This window comes from Peromyscus californicus, unplaced genomic scaffold (assembly GCF_007827085.1).
Source record: "Peromyscus californicus insignis strain IS unplaced genomic scaffold, ASM782708v3 Scaffold_10__1_contigs__length_136768540, whole genome shotgun sequence".
In the NCBI taxonomy this organism is placed as follows: domain Eukaryota; kingdom Metazoa; phylum Chordata; class Mammalia; order Rodentia; family Cricetidae; genus Peromyscus; species Peromyscus californicus.
In genome coordinates, this window is record NW_026294391.1 from 48,534,376 (window position 1) to 48,552,275 (window position 17,900).

Here is a 17,900-nt window from a genome sequence, read left to right on the forward strand (position 1 = left end):
TCAGCAATCAGAACTCTGTAGATTTTTAATTCATCAATACTTGCATTCAGCAGTCAGGACTCTGTAGATTTTTAAAAACCACAGTCTTTCAAGATGACGAGTCTTAATGTGGGGTTGATGAGATGGTTCAGCAGGTAAAAGACTTGCTGTGTGATCCCAATGACTGAACTTAACTCCCAGAACCCACATGGAGGTGGAAGGAGAAAAATCAACTCCATGAAGCTGTCCTCTGACTTCCACAGCTGGGCTGTGCCATGTGTCTTTGTGCACACACACACTTAAAAATTCAACAAGAACCTTAATATATGTATAATATCTAACTATTCCTATCTCAGTTTATTTAACTGTGAAAACACTGTGGTCCTAGTAGGTGCCCAATAGAGTAAAAGAAACAAAAAATTTAGTTACAAATATTTACATGAATCAAACAATACATTATAGAAATCATACATTCTTACGTTCGTCTCTGAAGTAAGTCAATACATAACAAACAATACCTTGGCTTTTGGGGTAGCTTTAATTGTCCATATGCAATCAACTGCTTGGCCAGGCTTTGTTTTTTCTTGTTCTACCTGGCTAGAACGTATTATTCCATCAGCTCCTGAGAGCTCAAACTGGCAATCTCCAAGGTAAGTAAAGTCTGGATCTGGGATGAATGAGTATTTTGCTCGAAATCCTAGTCCTTCAAGTTCTTCATCAGAACTAAATTTAATCCACATGAATCTTCCTGTTGATCTAATTAATGCAGGGCTTTTCATGCCACAGTAACGGTCTATAAGAGGAGAGAAGCCAAACGGTCCATCTCGAACTTCCAAGTGATCAAACCGACATTCAAATGATGGCTCTATATAATAGCGTTCGTCAAAGGTCAGCTCTATTCGTTGACGAGGAGCAGCTTCCAAAATATAGATACACTCCTTGTTTGGCGGATATGAGTCAGGATAATTTGGTGAAGCAAAATGACCTCCATTGCTGGTTCGAACCCAAATGCCACACTGGGTTGCAGGAATGTGCTTGATCCCAATATTTTGTCCATCTTGGGTCTTTTGGGCCACAGCAATCCCTTCCACTACAAGTACTGTTACTAGCAACACTTTGAGGACCGCGCAGAGCTGCTCCAGGGCCATGTTCCTCAGCGTCGGCGCTCTGAGAGCGCCCGAGGCGGCGGCGCGGCGGTCAGGGCCCGGCGCGGTGTCTCCGCTCGGTCCCCATCGCCGGACGCCGCCGCCTCCCTGCAGCGGGCGCAGCGTCTCAGCCCGCCGTGCCGGGTCCCCGACGGCCGCCGCCTCCCGCCGCGCCGAGGACAGCTGGCGGCGCCCGCTCCCGCGGCGGGCTCCCTTGAAGTCTTTTTTTTTTTTGGTTTTTTGAGACAGGGTTTCTCTGTGTACCTTTGCGCCTTTCCTGGAACTCACTCTGTAGCCCAGGTTGGCCTCGAACACACAAAGATCTGCCTACCTCTGCCTCCCAAGTGCTAGGATTAAAGGCGTGCACTACCACCGCCCAGCTTAATCTTTTTAGAAAAGAATAATTTTGAGTGAGTGAGTAAAGTACATTGCCCTCCCTAATGTGAATGGACCTCAGTCTGAACAGACCAAAAAGAATAGCTTTCCAAGAGTAGGAATCAATTTTTACTGGGACATTAGCCCTTTTTCTGTTTCCTCTCAAATTACAGTCAAATAATCAAGTGATCCTAAATTTTGGGTTTGTCAGTTTTTGCTGTAGAAGTGTCTCATTGGAGCTCCTATGTCTCCAGCTTAATGGCACTTCCTGAAAATGGAGGAAGTTATCAATTTCTATATTGAATGAGCTAGTACTTTATTTAATAGATGCATATATTCATACATGTGTGCATATATTCATACATGTGTAAATATATACACACACGGACATATTGATAAAAACCTTACTTAGTTCATTTGGACTAGCACAAAAGAACACTGTAGACTGAGTGACTTCCTTTTTTTGGTGAACCATGAGGTTTTTTTTTTTTTTTTTTTTTTGGTTTTTCGAGACAGGGTTTCTCTGTGTAGCTTTGCGCCTTTCCTGGAACTCACTTGGTAGTCCAGGCTGGCCTCGAACTCACAGAGATCCACCTGGCTCTGCCTCCCGAGTGCTGGGATTAAAGGCGTGCGCCACCACCGCCCGGCGAACCATGAGTTTTATTGGGGTTACTTAGAGGAATATGGGTGAGGGGTGTGTAAGCATTGCAGCTTGGATGGAAAGGGATCGTGGCAGTTGGGAGCCAGAGTACCATAAAGTCACCTTAAGAGTAGCAGCTTGCAGCCCTGCTCCAGGGAAAAGTTGTTACAGCTCTGCTCAAGTCCCTGGAGTGTAACATCTCTGCTCTGCTAGGGGAAGGTTTCCCCAGCATTTTTAACAGCAGTCTAAAACAAACAAAAGCTGTTATCATTTTTTAATATGACCTTAAATATATTTTGCAGTTGTGAGGAGATACAAGAATACAGAATCACAAGCTCTGCTATTGGCTAGGTGGAGAGAAATTGTTGGGTTTTTTGTTTTTATATTTAATTTTAAGGTATATAATCAATTTATTTATATCTTAGTTACTGTTCTATTGCTATGAAGAGACATCATCACCAAGGCAACTCTTATTAAGGAAAGCATTTTATTGGGGCCTTGTTTACAGTTTTAGGGGGTTGGTCCATGATCATCCTGGCGGGAAGCAGACAGGCATGGAGCCAGAGCAGTAGCTGAGAGCTTTACATCCTAATCCAGAGGCAAAGAAAGAGATATTGGCCCTGATGTGGGCTTTGAAACTTTTTTTTGAAACATATCTCCTCCAAAAATACCACAACTCCTAATCATTCCCAAACAGTTCCACTAACTGGGGGTTTAGCATTCAAAAACAGGAGCTTTTAGGAGCAATTCTCATTCAAACCACCATAATTAATAAAGTGAATTTTTCTCCTATATAGCTGTTTGTATTTTTTCATTTATTCATTGAGAATTTTATATATTTGATTATATTTTTATAAGGAAAAATTTTCTTTCCTTTTACATACCAACCCCTGTTCCCTTCCCTCCTCTTCTCTTGCTCTCCCCCATCTGCCCCCCATTCTACCCCCATCCCCTCCTCATAGAGGGTAAGGCCTCCCTTGAGTAGTCAACACAGGCTGGCATACCATGTTGGGGCTGAACCTAGCCCCACCTCCTTGCATCAAGGCTGAGTAAAGCATCACAACATAGGGAATGGGCTCTGAAAAGTGAATTTGTGTACCCGGGGTAAGTCCTGGTCCCATTGCCAGGGGACCCACAAACACATCAAGCCATTCAAATTTCACCCATATTCAGAGGGTATACTTTGGTCCCATGCAGGCTCCCCAGCTGTCAGTCCAGAGGCTAGGAGCTCCCACTAGCTTGGGTCAGCTGTTTCTGCGGGTTTTCCCATCATGATTCTTACCCTCCTTGCTATTACAACCCTCTCTTCAACTGAACTCCAGGATCTTGGCCAAGTGCTTGGCTGTGGGTCTCTTCATCTGCTTCCATCATTTACTAAATGTAGGTTCTATGATGACAGTTAGGGTAGTCACCAATCTGAGCACATGGGAAGGCTAGTTCAAGTACCCTTTCCACCATTGCTATGAGTCTTAGCTGGGGACAATCTTGTGAGTCCCTAGCTGCAGATTTCTCCTAATCCCCTTAATGGTTCACTCTGTCAAGATGCCTTTCATTGCTCTCCCTCCCCATCTCTCCCTCATGTTCCCACATGTTCTTTCTCTCTCTTAAGAGCAAAACCAAAAATAATGGGGTCTGATTCTGTTGGCCATTGAGTATAGGGCCTGTCCTGGAGCATGATTGAATCCAGTGTTATTCCATAGAATAAAACTGATTCTTCTGCTTCCATCAGATATCAATTACAAATATCTTCTTGCCTAGGGGTAAGCTTCCCCCTTCCTTGGTAGGATTTTGTCTGGCTTGAGCTTTTATAGGTCTTATGCAAGTTGTTGCAGTCTCTGTGAGTTATTATGTGTATCTGCCCTGTTGTGTCTTGAAAATTATGGTTCCCTGCAATTCTTAACCATCCCTGCTCTTAAAATTGTTCTTCATCCTTTTCTGCATAGATCACTGAACCTTAAAGGGAGGGGTATGATAAAGACATCCTATTAGGGATGACTGCCCCAAAGTTTCTTACTCTCTGCACATTATCCAGCTGTGGGTCTCTGTATCTGGGTGATATTAATGCATATTTTTCTCCTCTGATAGTGAGTATAGCACCTTACAGCACTGTGAATGATAGACAGTAGGGGCAAAGCTTCCCGTTAGAGTACCAGTCAGAAATCTATATGTTCTATATCATCAAAGAGTATTGGTTTTAGATGAAATCAGATCGGGGTTTTGTCCATGTCCTATCACTTAGCATCATCATCAAGAACTTAAATAATTGTAAGTTCTTCATCAACAAAGTGAGTAAAGCTTATCTTGTAAAACTATGATAATACATGTAATATTTGAAAACACTCAAAGCTAGGCTGGAGAAATGGCTCAGCTGTTATGAGCATTTGCTACTCTGGCAGAGAATCCAGGTTCAATTCCCAACATAGCATTTGTAAGTTCCATGCCATAGGATTCTGCACCTTCTTCTGACCTCCATGCACATCAGGCTTGCACATGGTGCATACACATATATGCAGAGGAAACACTAATTCACATAAAATAAAAATAAATAGTTTTGTAAAATACGTGCTGGCTGCTGGGCAATGGTGGTGCATGCCTTTAATCCCAGCACTCAGGAGGCAGGGGAAGGTTGATCTCTGTGAGTTCAAGGTCAGCCTGGTCTGGTCTACAAAGCAAGTTCCAGGACAGACTCCAAAGCTACCCTGTCTCAAAAAACCAAAACCAAAAAGAAAAAAAAAACACATGGAGGCTGTGGCTTTTAAATGATGTAATTCATTTCTTATTATAACACTAGACAATGCTGCCAGCAACCTTGACTTTTTAAAAATGTCAGTATATATAAAAATATGTAACACCTTGGACAAAAATAAATGAGTTGCAAATAGAACTGCAGCAATTCTTCTCATGTGAGTCTGTCATTTCATTAATTTTGGGGGAATTTCCATGAGCTGAATAAAACTTGAAAGTCATAGTGTTTACGAAAATTTGACACTCAGATACCTGCAGAAACAAACCACTCCCTTTTTCATTCATTTGATCACTACTGAAATGAGTTCACCACACTGTATCCAAGGTAACCTAATTATGAAAATGTCTCATTTAATGAAATGGGCTCTAACCTCTGAGCCCAGTGAAGAGTACAATCATCATAGCTCTGTGACATCTCTTGTAGGAGATTATCACATTTCCTTCAGAAACGTCTTGCAGGTGATACCTTTTTCCAGCTATGCTCACTTGTGTATAAAGATTAGAGAACTTACATTCTTGGCCCAAGTGAAGATGTCCTCTGGTTTATTCATAACCCCAAAGTAAATGTTAATTATTTTTTCCAGCCCAGCTTTTAGTTTCTTAACTCTAAAACGAATAACCTCCTTAATCCTTTATTCATATGTTCATAGTCTCATGTGACCCACTATCACATTTAGTATGATATAACCTCTGTTTTAGATACATTGCAGTTTCCAAATGCTTCAAATTGCCTGGCTTCAGGTTACCTACACAAAACTCTTTTATCTGGAAACTTCTGTATTCCTCATTACATCATTTTATATTTATTTATTTAGATCATAGCATTTCACCACTTTTCTACTAAAATATCACACAAAGAGTCAACAGACTCTATTCTACAGACTCTATTGTATGCATTTTATTAATGTTGGAGTACATTTAGGTTTCCTAGTGGCTTTACCAAGCAGGTCTGCATAGAGAGGATGATTGAATCATGGGCCTGAGTACAGGTGTCTGAGATGGTCTGCACTTGGCTGTGCTGGGGGGAGGTCTTTTGCTCCACCCACTGGCATTCTTTTAAATCTAGTTATACTGAACCTGATAGAAGAGAAAGTAGGAAGTCGCCTTGAAAGCATTGGCACAGGAGACCACTTCTTAAATATAACACCAGTAGCACAGACACTGAGAGCAACAATTAATAAATGGGACCTCCTGAAACTGAGAAGCTTCTGTAAGGCAAAGGACATGGTAAATAACACAAAATGACAGCCTACAAAATGGGAAAAGATTTTCACCAACCCCATATCTGACAGAGAGATGATCTCCAAATATAAAGAACTCAAGAAACTAGACTTCAAATTACCAAACAATCCAATTAAAAAATGAGCTACAGAGCTGATGAGAGAATTCTCAACAGAAGAATCTCAAATGTCTGAAAGACATTTAAGGAATTGTTCAACATCCTTAATCATCAGGAAAATGCAAATCAAAATGACTCTGAGATACCATCTTATATCTGTCAGAATGGCTAAGATCAAAAACACCAATGACAGCTTAATTTGGAGAAGATGTGGAGCAAGGGAAACACTTCTCCAGTGTTAGTGGGAGTGCTAATTTGTACAGCCACTTTGGAAATCAGTATGGTGCTTTCTCAGAACATTGGGAATCAATCTACCTCAAGACTCAATGATACTACTCTAGGGCATATTCCCAAGGAATGCTCAATCATACCATGAGAACACTTTATCTGTTCTTTCAGAACACATGCAAAATTAATGGGTGGGCTCTAAATCAGAGAAACAGTGAGAGAGGTGTCTAATTAATTATGGTTTATTTTTCCCACATTCCATGAATAAGCTAAGAAAATCAAGGTATATATCTTGTAAGTTAACCCAAAGAAATAATGAAATAAATGGCAGTCTTCTTATTGCCTGAGAGCCATTTTGGAACAGTAAGGAAAAATGAACTTTTTTGTATGAAAGAAGTGAAAAATCCCAGGAGTCAGATGAGTGCAGATCACAGCTCTAGTACAACTCCTCTACCTACAAATGTACAAAGTGCAGAATATTGCATGTTCACTATTTGCCAAGTGAGTTTGGTAAGTACTACCTGGTTGGAATGCATATTTATATATGTATGTATGAAATGAATGATTAGAAAACAGTGCCCAGTATCTTAACAATGGCAGCTAATATTTTGGTCAGGGATGAAATCCCCAACCTCACTAGAACTTTTGAATTACAGATGTCAGTATATGTGGCATAGTTACATACAAAGAGTAACCATTACAAGTTCCTCCCTCTTTTCCCTCCTCCCTTAGACCTGTGTGCTGATAGTAACTACAAACCCATCCTGAAATTTGTCAGTGTTGAGATGGTCTAGATATATGCCTCTATCTATTTCTGTCTCAATTTACCAATGCTGAGGGCAAGGGATAGTTTTCGTGGTTTATATGCTGTGATGTGGTGTATGGTTGCCTGGGTCCTCAATGTAAGCATAATGTTCTCTTAAAAATCCTGTAAGCCTTCCAAAGCTGATTGCAGAACATAATTGCCTGTAGGCCAACTTTTTATTGTTAAATATATCAATTGATAACTTCATGTTTATGTGTGTGTATGCAAGTCTTTTAATCATATCCACCCTACTAGGCCCTCCAACTCCCTTTATAATGCCTTCTCACAACGTTTGCATCCAAATTTATTCTGTCTTTTTTGACATTTTTTTCCTTTTATTGAAAATAGATTATTTTCTCACACAATATATCCTGATTATATTTTCACCTTCCTCTGCTCCTCCCTGTTCCTACCCATCTTCCCTCTCCTCTGGATCCACTTCATGTCTGTCATTAGAATAAACTTCCAAGAGATAACAACCAAACATGTCAAAATAAAATATAAGAAGATGAAGCAAAAACTATATTGAAGTTGGACACAGCAACCCAACTGCAAGAAAAGAGCCCCAAGAGCAGGCACAAGAGTCAGAGGCACATTTGTAGTTGTTCTTTTTTTTTTTTTAACTCTTTGCTTTTTGGGGACTGGCAGCCCAGCTCCCAAATAGATATACAGGGCCTTATTCTCACTTATGAATGCCAAGCATTAGCTTGGCTTATTTCTAGCCAGCTTTTCTTAAATTATCCTGTCTACCTTTTGCCTCTGGGCTTTAACTTCTCTATTCTATATACCTTCCTTCCTTCTTCTTCTGTGGCTGACTGTGTGGCTGTGTGGCTGGCCCCTGGCATCCTCCTCTCCTCCTTTTCTTGTTCCTCTTTAGCTTAGATTTCTCCTCCTGTTTATTCTCTCTGCATGGCAGGCCCACCTATTTCTCTCTCCTGCCTAGCTAATGGCCATTCAGCTCTTTATTAGACCAATCAGGTGTTTTAGACAAGCAAAGTAATACAGCTTCACAGAGTTAAACAAATGCAACACTAAAGAATGCAACATATCTTTGCATCATTAAACAAATATTCCATAGCATAAATGAATGTAATACATGTTAAACTAATATTCCACAACACACACTAATTCTCATAGTCAGAACTCCCATAAAAATAATAAGCAAATAGCTATAATACATTTGCAGAAGACCTGGTCAAGACCCATGTGGGACCTATGCTTGCTGCTTCAATCTCTGTGAGTTCCTGTCAGATTTGTCCAGCTGATTTAGAGGACCTTATTCCCTCTGGATCTTACAACCATTCTGCCTCATCTTCCATGTGATTCTCTGAGCTCTGAGGGGAGGGATTTGATGGAGACATCCTATTTAGACTCACTCTCCACATAATGTCTGGCTGTGGGTCTCTGCATCTGTTCCCATATGCTGCTGGAGGAAGCTTCTCTGATGATGACTGGATAAGGCACTGATCTGTGAGTATAGCAGAATATCCTTAGGGATAATTTTATCAATACATTTTTAAGACCAACTCAATTGAATGCACCCTATTCCCACCACTGTAAGCCTTGCCTGGCTACAAGAGATGGTCAGTTGAAACTCCATATACCCCATTACTAGGAGTCCTCATTAGGATCACCTTCAAATTCTAGGAGGTTTATACTGCACTAGTTTTCCACATCACCTACCAAATGCCCCCATTCTAGCTATCTCCCCTGACTCTCTCCCTCTATTCTATCTCCTCCACACCTGATCCACCCCATTCCTGCCCCCAGTCCACCAATAAAATCTACTCTTATTTCCCCCTCCCATGAAGATCCCTGAACCACCCCCCAAGACCACCCCTCTTTACCTCCCTGGGTCTATGGATTGTAACTGGATTAACATTTATTTAAGGGCTAATATGCCCTTACAAGTGAATACATACCATAATTATCTGGGTCTGGGTTACCTCACTCAGGATGATTTTTTATAGTTCTACCCATTTGCTTGCAAATTTCATACTGTCATTTTTTATTTATTCTCTCTTATACTACATCCTGACCCCAGTTTCCCCCACCCCATCTCCTCCCAGTCCCTTCCCCCCACATCCCCTTTCCCCAAGATCCATTCCCCCTCCTTTCCCTTCTGAAAAGGGCAGCCCTCTCAGGGATATCAACTAAACATGGTATATTAATTTATAATAAGACTAGGAACATCCACTTGTATCAAGGTTGAACAAGGCAACCCAGTAGGAGAAAAAGTGTCCCAAAAGCAGGCAAAAGAGTCAGATAGAGGCCCTGTTCCCACTGTTAGAAGTCTAATCTGTTTAGTGTTCTGTATGCTTCTTTCACCTTTATAGAAATCTCCTTCTTTAGGTTAGGAAATTTTTCTTCTATGATTTTTTAAACATTTTCTGGGTCTTTGAGATGGGTTTCTTTTCATTCTTCTATTCCTATTATTCTTTTTTTTTTTTTTTTTTTTTTTTTTTTTGGTTTTTCGAGACAGGGTTTCTCTGTGTAGTTTTGCGCCTTTCCTGGAACTCACTCGGTAGCCCAGGCTGGCCTCGAACTCACAGAGATCCGCCTGGCTCTGCCTCCCGAGTGCTGGGATTAAAGGCGTGCGCCACCACCGCCCGGCCCTATTATTCTTATGTTCGATCTTTTCATAGTGTCCCAGATTACCTGGATGGTTCGTGTCAGGAGATTTTTAGATTTAACATTTTTTTTAACCAATGTATCCATTTTTTTATAATATCTTTAATGCCCACTATTCTCTCTTCCATCTGTTTGTGAAGCTTGTCTCTATAGTTCCTGTTCAAATTCCTAAAGTTTGATTTCCAGCATTCCCCCAATTTGTGTTTTCTTTATTACTTTTATTTCCATTTTCAGGTCTTGAACAGTTGTATCCCTTTCCTACAATTGTTTGTGGGTTTTTTTCTTTCTGTAAGGGATTTATTATTTTCTACAGTTGTTTGTGTTTTCCAGGGTTTCTTTAAGTGATTTATTCATTTCCTCTTTAAGTACTTCTATCATCTTCACATAGTTGGTTTCAAGGTCTTTTTCCTGTGCTTCAGCTATGTTGGAATATTCAGGGCCTGCTGTGGTAGGATAGCTGGGCTCTCTTGAAGAGGTATTGCCTGGGTGTTGTTGTTTTTATGGTGGCGTTTTAGCATTTGGGTTTGGATGATTAAAGGTCTAAGTTCTGATTTCTGCATTTGTCTCTGTGGGGTGGGTGTTTTGTTCCTTGGTTTCTGTTTTTTGTTTTTGTTTTTGTTTTTTTTTTGAGAGTGTGGTGGCTGTATGTTGTCTGTTTTCCTGGCCTGTTCAGCTGGTATGCTGGGTAACTGGGATGAGCTGGGGGAAGGAAGGTTGGAGAAGGTCTGTGTGATCTGGTGGGAAAGGGAGACCATAGCAGGTTTCTAGCTATAGAGCTGGGCACGAGACTGCAGGAACTGGCTCTCAGGAGCAGTAGGAGAGGTGTGGATCTGCATTCAGCATACTTGTTGCCCTAAGTGGAGCTGCCCTTGGGTTAGCAGAGGGTACCTGCTGGAGCTGGGGTCTGGAACACAGATACCAGTGGAGTGAAGGAGGGTTGAAAGGGATGGTTTGTGGTATGATCTAGGGGATTCTCAGGAGATGTGGGGAGGGGTGAGTGAAGGCTGATGCTGGTGTTCTGCTGCAAGGCTGGGAATAAGACTGGAGGATTTGGTCTTGGAGAACAGAGAGCAAGGAGATCTGCAAGCAGCCTACCTGGTATTCTCCTCTTTTCTTCACGTTTTTAAATATCCCACTTAGTTCAATTAGTTTTGTCTAGCTGTGCATGGGTATAGGGTCACCCAATGGACCACGGGCAACCTGCCAGGGGATATGACTATGAAGAAAACTGAACCTCTCTCCCTCAGCATCCACCAGTTGCCAACAGCTCCTCAGCTAGGAAGCTTTCTTGTGAGTCTCTCTATCATCTATACTGGAATATTGATTTAGTGCAACTTGATAGGACCTGTGTCCTATTGTCCTATTTTTTAATTGACCTCATCTCCTGCTAAGGCCTTTGTATTAATGTAACCTTTCTTGCAAAGGTCATTCTGGCAGCCTTGCCCAATTTGTTCCAGTGCACATGGTCGAGTAAGGTTCTGTATCACCTTAGTTCTCTGGGATTGCTGACCCTCAGTGTATTATCACTCATCATACTCCATTTGTTCCTGGAGAGACAGTGTGAACTTCTCTCCACTGTCTTGTCTCAAAGTCTCAGGACAGCTTTATTCTTTAAGAGAAAAGTCAGTCGATGTCAAATGGGCTAAACCTGCCTGTACCTTGCCAGGGGTGACATAAAGTTTCAGGCTCCTTGGGGTTCTCTCCTGTGTGTACTTCTAGTCCTCTCCCAGGTCCTAACCTTAAATGTTTGGAGGCTCGGGTTTTCCTCTTTATAGTCTTTATGTATTTTAACTAAAATTATACATATTAAATTGATACTGTAGGATATTTCACTATATGTAAACATTGTGTAATGTTAAAGTTTGACTAAATATGTTTCCTAAAACATTTATCATTTCTTTGTAGTGAAAATATTAATCTTTTCTTCTAGCATTTTGAAATTACAGAATGCTATTACTATCAGTAGTCACCAAATGGTACCATAGGATGAGGTTTTTTACTTCCAACTGTAGCTTACTACACAGGGATCAGCTTTTCTGCAACTCTTCCCTTACCCTACCTCCTGATCCTTTAACTCTCACCATTCTACACTCAACTTGCTGGATTCCAAGTGTTTCACAGTAGACATATGAGTAAGATCACACAATACTTAAAGGAATTATGTCCTGTGTAAAAGACTCTTCCTCTCAGGTCACCTGTGCAGAACAAATCTCTCCTGTACCTAGGAACATGGTACATCAAGCAATGAGGTATCAGTCTTATAAACCCACCTCACCCTTCTAGGTCTGAGAACAGAACCCAGGCTGGGATCTCTGCAATTCCTTTTCTTGAGCAGAATTTGTCTCTTGGAAGACTTCTAGACAGTAGCTATATCCCTGAAATCCCTTGGTTATTTCCCCTCTGCATAACCTACAGGGGACAGACATACTCCAAGAATTATAATCGTGACCAAGCTGAGGTAGTAAAATAAGATCCCAGGACAGCTATTGTACAGTTACATAGGAAGAATAGTGATCTATACTTACCACTGCCATCCAGGCATGGCCTCTTAGGTAATTTCTATATAAAGATACTTACTTTCTATAGGAAAGCTTAAAGTTAGGATATGTGAACCTCTACTCTTTCGAAGTTTATTTTTTATCGAGTTTTAGGCAATTACATTGTCAAGTAATCCTTTAGGATGGGTCCTGCGGGTTGGCCTCAAACTCCCAATCCTCCTGCATCAGTCTCTCACTTTAATCATTTTTTCCCATTTATGTTTTGTAGCTTCATTGCTAATTCCTTGGTTTCTGTATTGTGAAACAGTACTGGAGGTTGGAAATCAGACGTTTATCATCAGAAATACAGTTTTTAAGTAATGGGTAGAAAATGAGTCAGTGACACAAAGCCTGCTTCTGGCTTGGAACAGTGCAACACTATTTACTGCTGAGGAATCCAGATCAAGTGATTGTTCAAGCTGTGTATCGTGCTACTCTTGATAACTTCAGAAACTGCAAGTTCTTTGACTGCATTTTAAAGGTCAAAAGGTACAGTGTAAGGCAGAGACTGTGTCTTTAAAAAATGGTAGTTATCATTACACATATTTTTTTATCTGTATGAATGTTTTGTCTACATGTATATCTGTGCATCATATGCATGCAGTGCCCATGGAAGCCAGAAGGCATTGTATCTACTAGAACTGGAATTACTGATGGTTGTGAGCCACCATGTGGGTGCTGGGAATCCAACCTGGGTCCTGTGGAAGAGAAGCCAGTGTTCTTAGCCACTGAGCCGTCTCTTTAGCCCTGCTTAAATTATTTAGACTGAAGATGGTAACTTCTTAAAATTCCCTATTAATGGAACATAATCTGGCTTTATCTGTGTATATTCAGTGAGCACTCAATGGCTTTTTAGTAACTCTTTTTAAGTATCACCTATATTTTTACATAAAATCACTAAATATTGTTACATACAGTTTGTGTGCTATATTCATCTGCACTGGGGCATTGAACTGACTGTCCATTCTTGCCCCAGGTGGAGATTTCTTTGTGGCACCCTCAAATTCCAAGAGCATGTAAGGTTTGCTTCCTGATTCAGACCTAGTCTCTCTGCTCTCAAAAGTATCATGAGTCTGGTCCTTACCACTCCTATAGGCTTATCTAGGCCACTACACAGACTCACTCAAATTACTTCCCATTGATGAAATTGTAGTTGCCAAATGTTTTGCATTATAGTTTGTGAGACTCTAAAGGAGGGATCAATATTTTGGTGGTAAAAATATTTAAAAGCTTAATTTGGATAATTACTTAGTGAGGCTTGTAGCCTTTGACTCAAAATACAAACTTTTAATTTGTCTACTAACAGAGAACAACGCCACAACCCCATATGTAGATTAAATATTACACAATTGTTAAATCCTAGTAACACTCATTGAGCAGCATTTTGATTCAGTTATACCCTTTGAATTGCCTGTTCTAATATATTCCAAAGTGATTTGTACTTAGCTTTCAAGAAAATGTCCTGCGTCGAGATCATGATGGGAGGACGTGCAGAGATGACCGGCCACACTAGTGGAAGCCCATGAACTGTGGACTGGTGGCTGTGGAGCCTCCATGGGACTGGACTAGGACCTCTGGATACGGAAGACAGTTGTTTGGCTCGAACTGTTTGGGGAGCACCCAGGCAGGGGGATCGGGATCCGTCCCTGGTGCATGGGCAGGCTTCTGGGAATCCGGTGCCTGTGGTACGACACCTTGCACAGCCTTGGTGCAGTGGGAAGGGGCTTGGACCTGCCTAGGCTCAGTGTGCTGGGCTCTGCTGACTCCCCATGGGAGATCTTGATTTGGGGGATGTGGGGTGGCTTGGGAAAGAGGGCTGGGGGAGGGGCAGGAGGAGGGAGGAGGTGGGATCTGTGGGTGGTATGTAGAGTGAGTAAAAAAGTTCTTAATAAAAAAAAAAAGAAAACCTCCTGTTCCTCATATGCTCTTCATATCTTACCTACTATGCTACCCCCTTTCTTGTATGTAGCTGCTGCTAGATTCTGATAATTCATTGTCAGTGACTATACCATGTTTTTCTTACTAGATCCAGTGTTATTGAAGGGAAGAGGGGAACTTCCAGAGAACTGATGCTCAATTAAAATTTGAAGAAAATAAGCCCAACGGTGATGGTGCACGCCTTTAATCCCAGCACTTGGAAGGCAGAAGCAGGTGGATCTCTGAGTTCAAAGCCAGCCTGGTCTACATTTCAGAGTGAGTTCTCAGACAGCCAGAGCTACTCAGAGAAAAACCTGCCTTGAAAAGAAAATTAAAAATTAAAAAAATAAATACTTGAAGAAAATAAAGTAATAAAAAAATTTACTTGCTAATGGCTGAGTAAAGTCATCAAATACAACTTTATTTCACTTAGCATTAACAAGGAAAAAAGTATACAGCTAACAAATTACAATCATATACGAAATTTCAAAAAATAACAAAAATTTGCCACTTTATTTTTCTTTCACCATTGTATGACATCATATTTCCATGAAAATTGCTTTTCCAATGCAATGTTAACTAACACTTCAGTAAAAAGAAGGCAATGTTTTCCAGTTTGTTGCAAAGTAAAAAAACTCTAAGTACTAAATTGACAAGTGACAATAACCATTTTATGCAGCTAACATAAAACATGGCACAAATCACTGCCTAATTAAAGGGATATTTGCAAAGTAACAAAAATATCTACATTTTACTAATGTATAGAAAGAAGGTCAAGAATGTATACATTTTGCTTCTGCTAGTCTATGAAGTCTCCACTAATTAGGAGGCTGACCATTCTTCAAACATAATGTGGAAACCATAGAACAGAGTCAGCTACTTATGGGATAGAGACTTGGAATGAACCCTGGCTTTGGCAACAGCGCCAGCCCTACCTTGATCTCTCCTTCTTGGTCCCCCTGCGTGATCTTTAAGAGCCAACTGGTAGAGGTTGGGAAAGGCACTAGGGACAGTGCCATTGACCTTAGCTAAAACTTCCAGGACTTTCATCTTGGTGGTTTCAGCATGAGCTCTGGGACCCCACAGGAACTCAAAGGTTGGGGGATCACTGCCAGGAACCTGGCGGTACTCCAGGTAATTTTCCTGCACTAGATCTTTGTTTATGAATTCCGCAGGCTCCCCAAAGATTAAGTGCTTCTTCCCAGCATATACCCCCACTCCATTCAGAAACTGCCAGACCTCTTGCTCAGTGGCACGATTGCCCTTCATGAAGATCACACCCAGGATGGACATTAGAAGACCAGTCCTGGGCAACCCCCAGTTGCTACTCAGACTTCCCTCAGTGGAGAGACCCAGTTTGCCTACCAGCATATAGGAGTGAGTGTTGGGATCTATTTCCTTCAACTCAATACCAAAGACTAGCTCTAGGCGTGCAGAGGTTCTACGGAGGATCTCAGGGAACTGTTCCTTATACTTCTTGTTTACTACTGCCAGCATTTCACTCCGTGTAACTACCTCTTTCATCTTAAACTTGTCTAGCAGGAATTCTATCAGCACACTAGCCTTCCGCATGACAGGATCTTTAAGTGAATGCTGAATGGAGCTCACTACCTGGGTAGCATCTGAACTTTGCTTATCAGCAAGCACAGCAGCATTCCTAACACCTACACCAGAGCCTGTGCAGGACACATCTGCACTAAGAGATCCAGGGGTTTTCACCCCCTGTAGAGTACAACCAACAGGGAAGCTGGAGCCATCACTCTGGTCAGCAGGAGGAGATGCTGCTTCCTCTGCAGTGTGATGAACTGCTGGGAGACCCTGGAGCTCACTTCGTGCCTGCCGTCGTTTTGCACGGGAGCGGCTCTTACTCTTTTGACCCCTAGGCATGGTGACTGGGCTCAGGGTTGAAGCAGGAATGCTGACAAGACAGGAATCTGCAAGGGTAACAATGACAACCTGTAATTACCACAGTACTACCAGGTAGAGAATACCTTGGGTTTAACAAAGACCTGCTTTTGCAGCTTTCCAGAAGAGAATCTTTCTAGGAACATACCAGGGCTCCCGTACTCGTGGATCAATCTCTATTCTGCAGATCCTGTGGAGGAAATGAAAGCTTGTTAAGTCTAGTTTTAGGCTTCCAAGAGTGAGTCAGGTCTTTCACTAGGGTCCCTTGGGAACAAGACTCAAGAGTTCCCTTACTTTACATTCACAATCAATCATATCTATTGTTGGCAAAGTCTGTATGCCAATTTCCTTTTGCTCTTCTCAAGCTAACACTCCAAACTCGCTCAGTATCACTCAAGTAGAAATTTAATCTGCCTTCCTCTCCACTTCGTCATTCAGATGGCAATGGGAACTCAGCACTAGCCAAAATGGAGATACTTGAGAGCTTTTGCTATTAACAAGGAGTGTTGTTTCCAGGGTGATTAAAGTCCTCATCCTGACTTTATCTGACCTAGGTATGATGTCTAGCTTATTGTGGCAATGAGGTAAGGCATTTTCAACAAAGCTCTTATTGCCTTACTTTCTTAAGGGAAAGTGAAGGAGCCCTTCAGTTTTTAATCCTGACTGGACCCACTCAGGGCACTATACAGGGGTGGAGTCCCGTGGCTGTGCAGACCCACTTAGGCCACCATATGCGGCAGAAGCCTGTGCAAACAGACCCACTTAGGCCACTATATGGGGGTGGAGTCCCGTGGCTGTGCAGACCCACTTAAGCCACCATATGGGGCAGAGGCCTGTGCAAAAAGACCCACTTAGGCCACCATACAAGGCAGATGAATAATTGTGTCCATCCAAACCCACTTAGACCCCCATACGGGGACAGAGGCCTGTGCAGATAGACCCACTTAGGCCACCATACAGGGGTGGAAACCTGTGCCTGTACACAACCACTTAGGTCACCATCTAGCATCAGCGGTATGTGTATGTTTACCCCACCCCCAGCCTCAGAGCCTGGAATCTTCAAGACTGGCCTCTCTCAATCCCTTAAAGCCTGATATTTCCATTTCAGTTGTCTAAATACAACGGCCTCCTGCCAGAGCCTTCGTTCTATGAGAACAGCAGAAAAGTAGACGAATCTGAATAAAACTGCCACATCTTTCTGAAAACTCTAGGGAAGCACACTGGGCCCCAAGCCAAAAGGGGCTTTTCGGGGTAAAGGGCTCACAGGGACAAGCAAAGGTGGGAGAGTTGAGTTTGTGATGATTTTAAAGCAAGTTACCCACCCCAAAACCCAGAAATACCTAGGATCGATCTCCACGCTTTCTGGACACCAAGCTGCTCGGAGCAGAGCGCCACCAGGAAGTGAAGTAATCTCCAGCTTCCGGCCCCTCCCATTCTGTTCTTGTGGACCTCTAAACAGAACTACTAAATGAAGTATATCTTCAACTTCCGGCCCCTCCCATTCTGTTCTTGTGGACCCTAAACAGAAGTAGGAAGTGAAGTAATCTCCAACTTCCAGTCCCTCCCATTCTGTTCCTAAGACGTCTAAACAGAACTACTAAATGAAGTAATCTTCAACTTCCGGCCCCTCCCATTATGTTCCTGTGACCCTCTA

The 17,900-nt window shown here is 42.0% G+C and overlaps 2 protein-coding genes across 2 annotated transcripts; both read right to left on the minus strand.

Moving 5' to 3' along the window:
* Nucleotides 1-476: 476 nt before the first annotated feature.
* LOC128116657 (neuropilin and tolloid-like protein 2) lies at nucleotides 477-1,240 on the minus strand. Its single transcript, XM_052748124.1, has one exon. The coding sequence runs from the start codon at nucleotides 1,125-1,127 to the stop codon at nucleotides 477-479; it is 651 nt and encodes a 216-aa protein (XP_052604084.1). The 5' UTR covers nucleotides 1,128-1,240.
* Nucleotides 1,241-15,217: 13,977 nt separating this feature from the next.
* Nucleotides 15,218-16,352, minus strand: LOC128116662 (melanoma-associated antigen B4-like). Its single transcript, XM_052748138.1, has one exon. It carries the CDS (start codon nucleotides 16,226-16,228, stop codon nucleotides 15,218-15,220), a length of 1,011 nt encoding a protein of 336 aa, XP_052604098.1. The 5' UTR covers nucleotides 16,229-16,352.
* Between the last annotated feature and the right edge of the window lie 1,548 nt (nucleotides 16,353-17,900).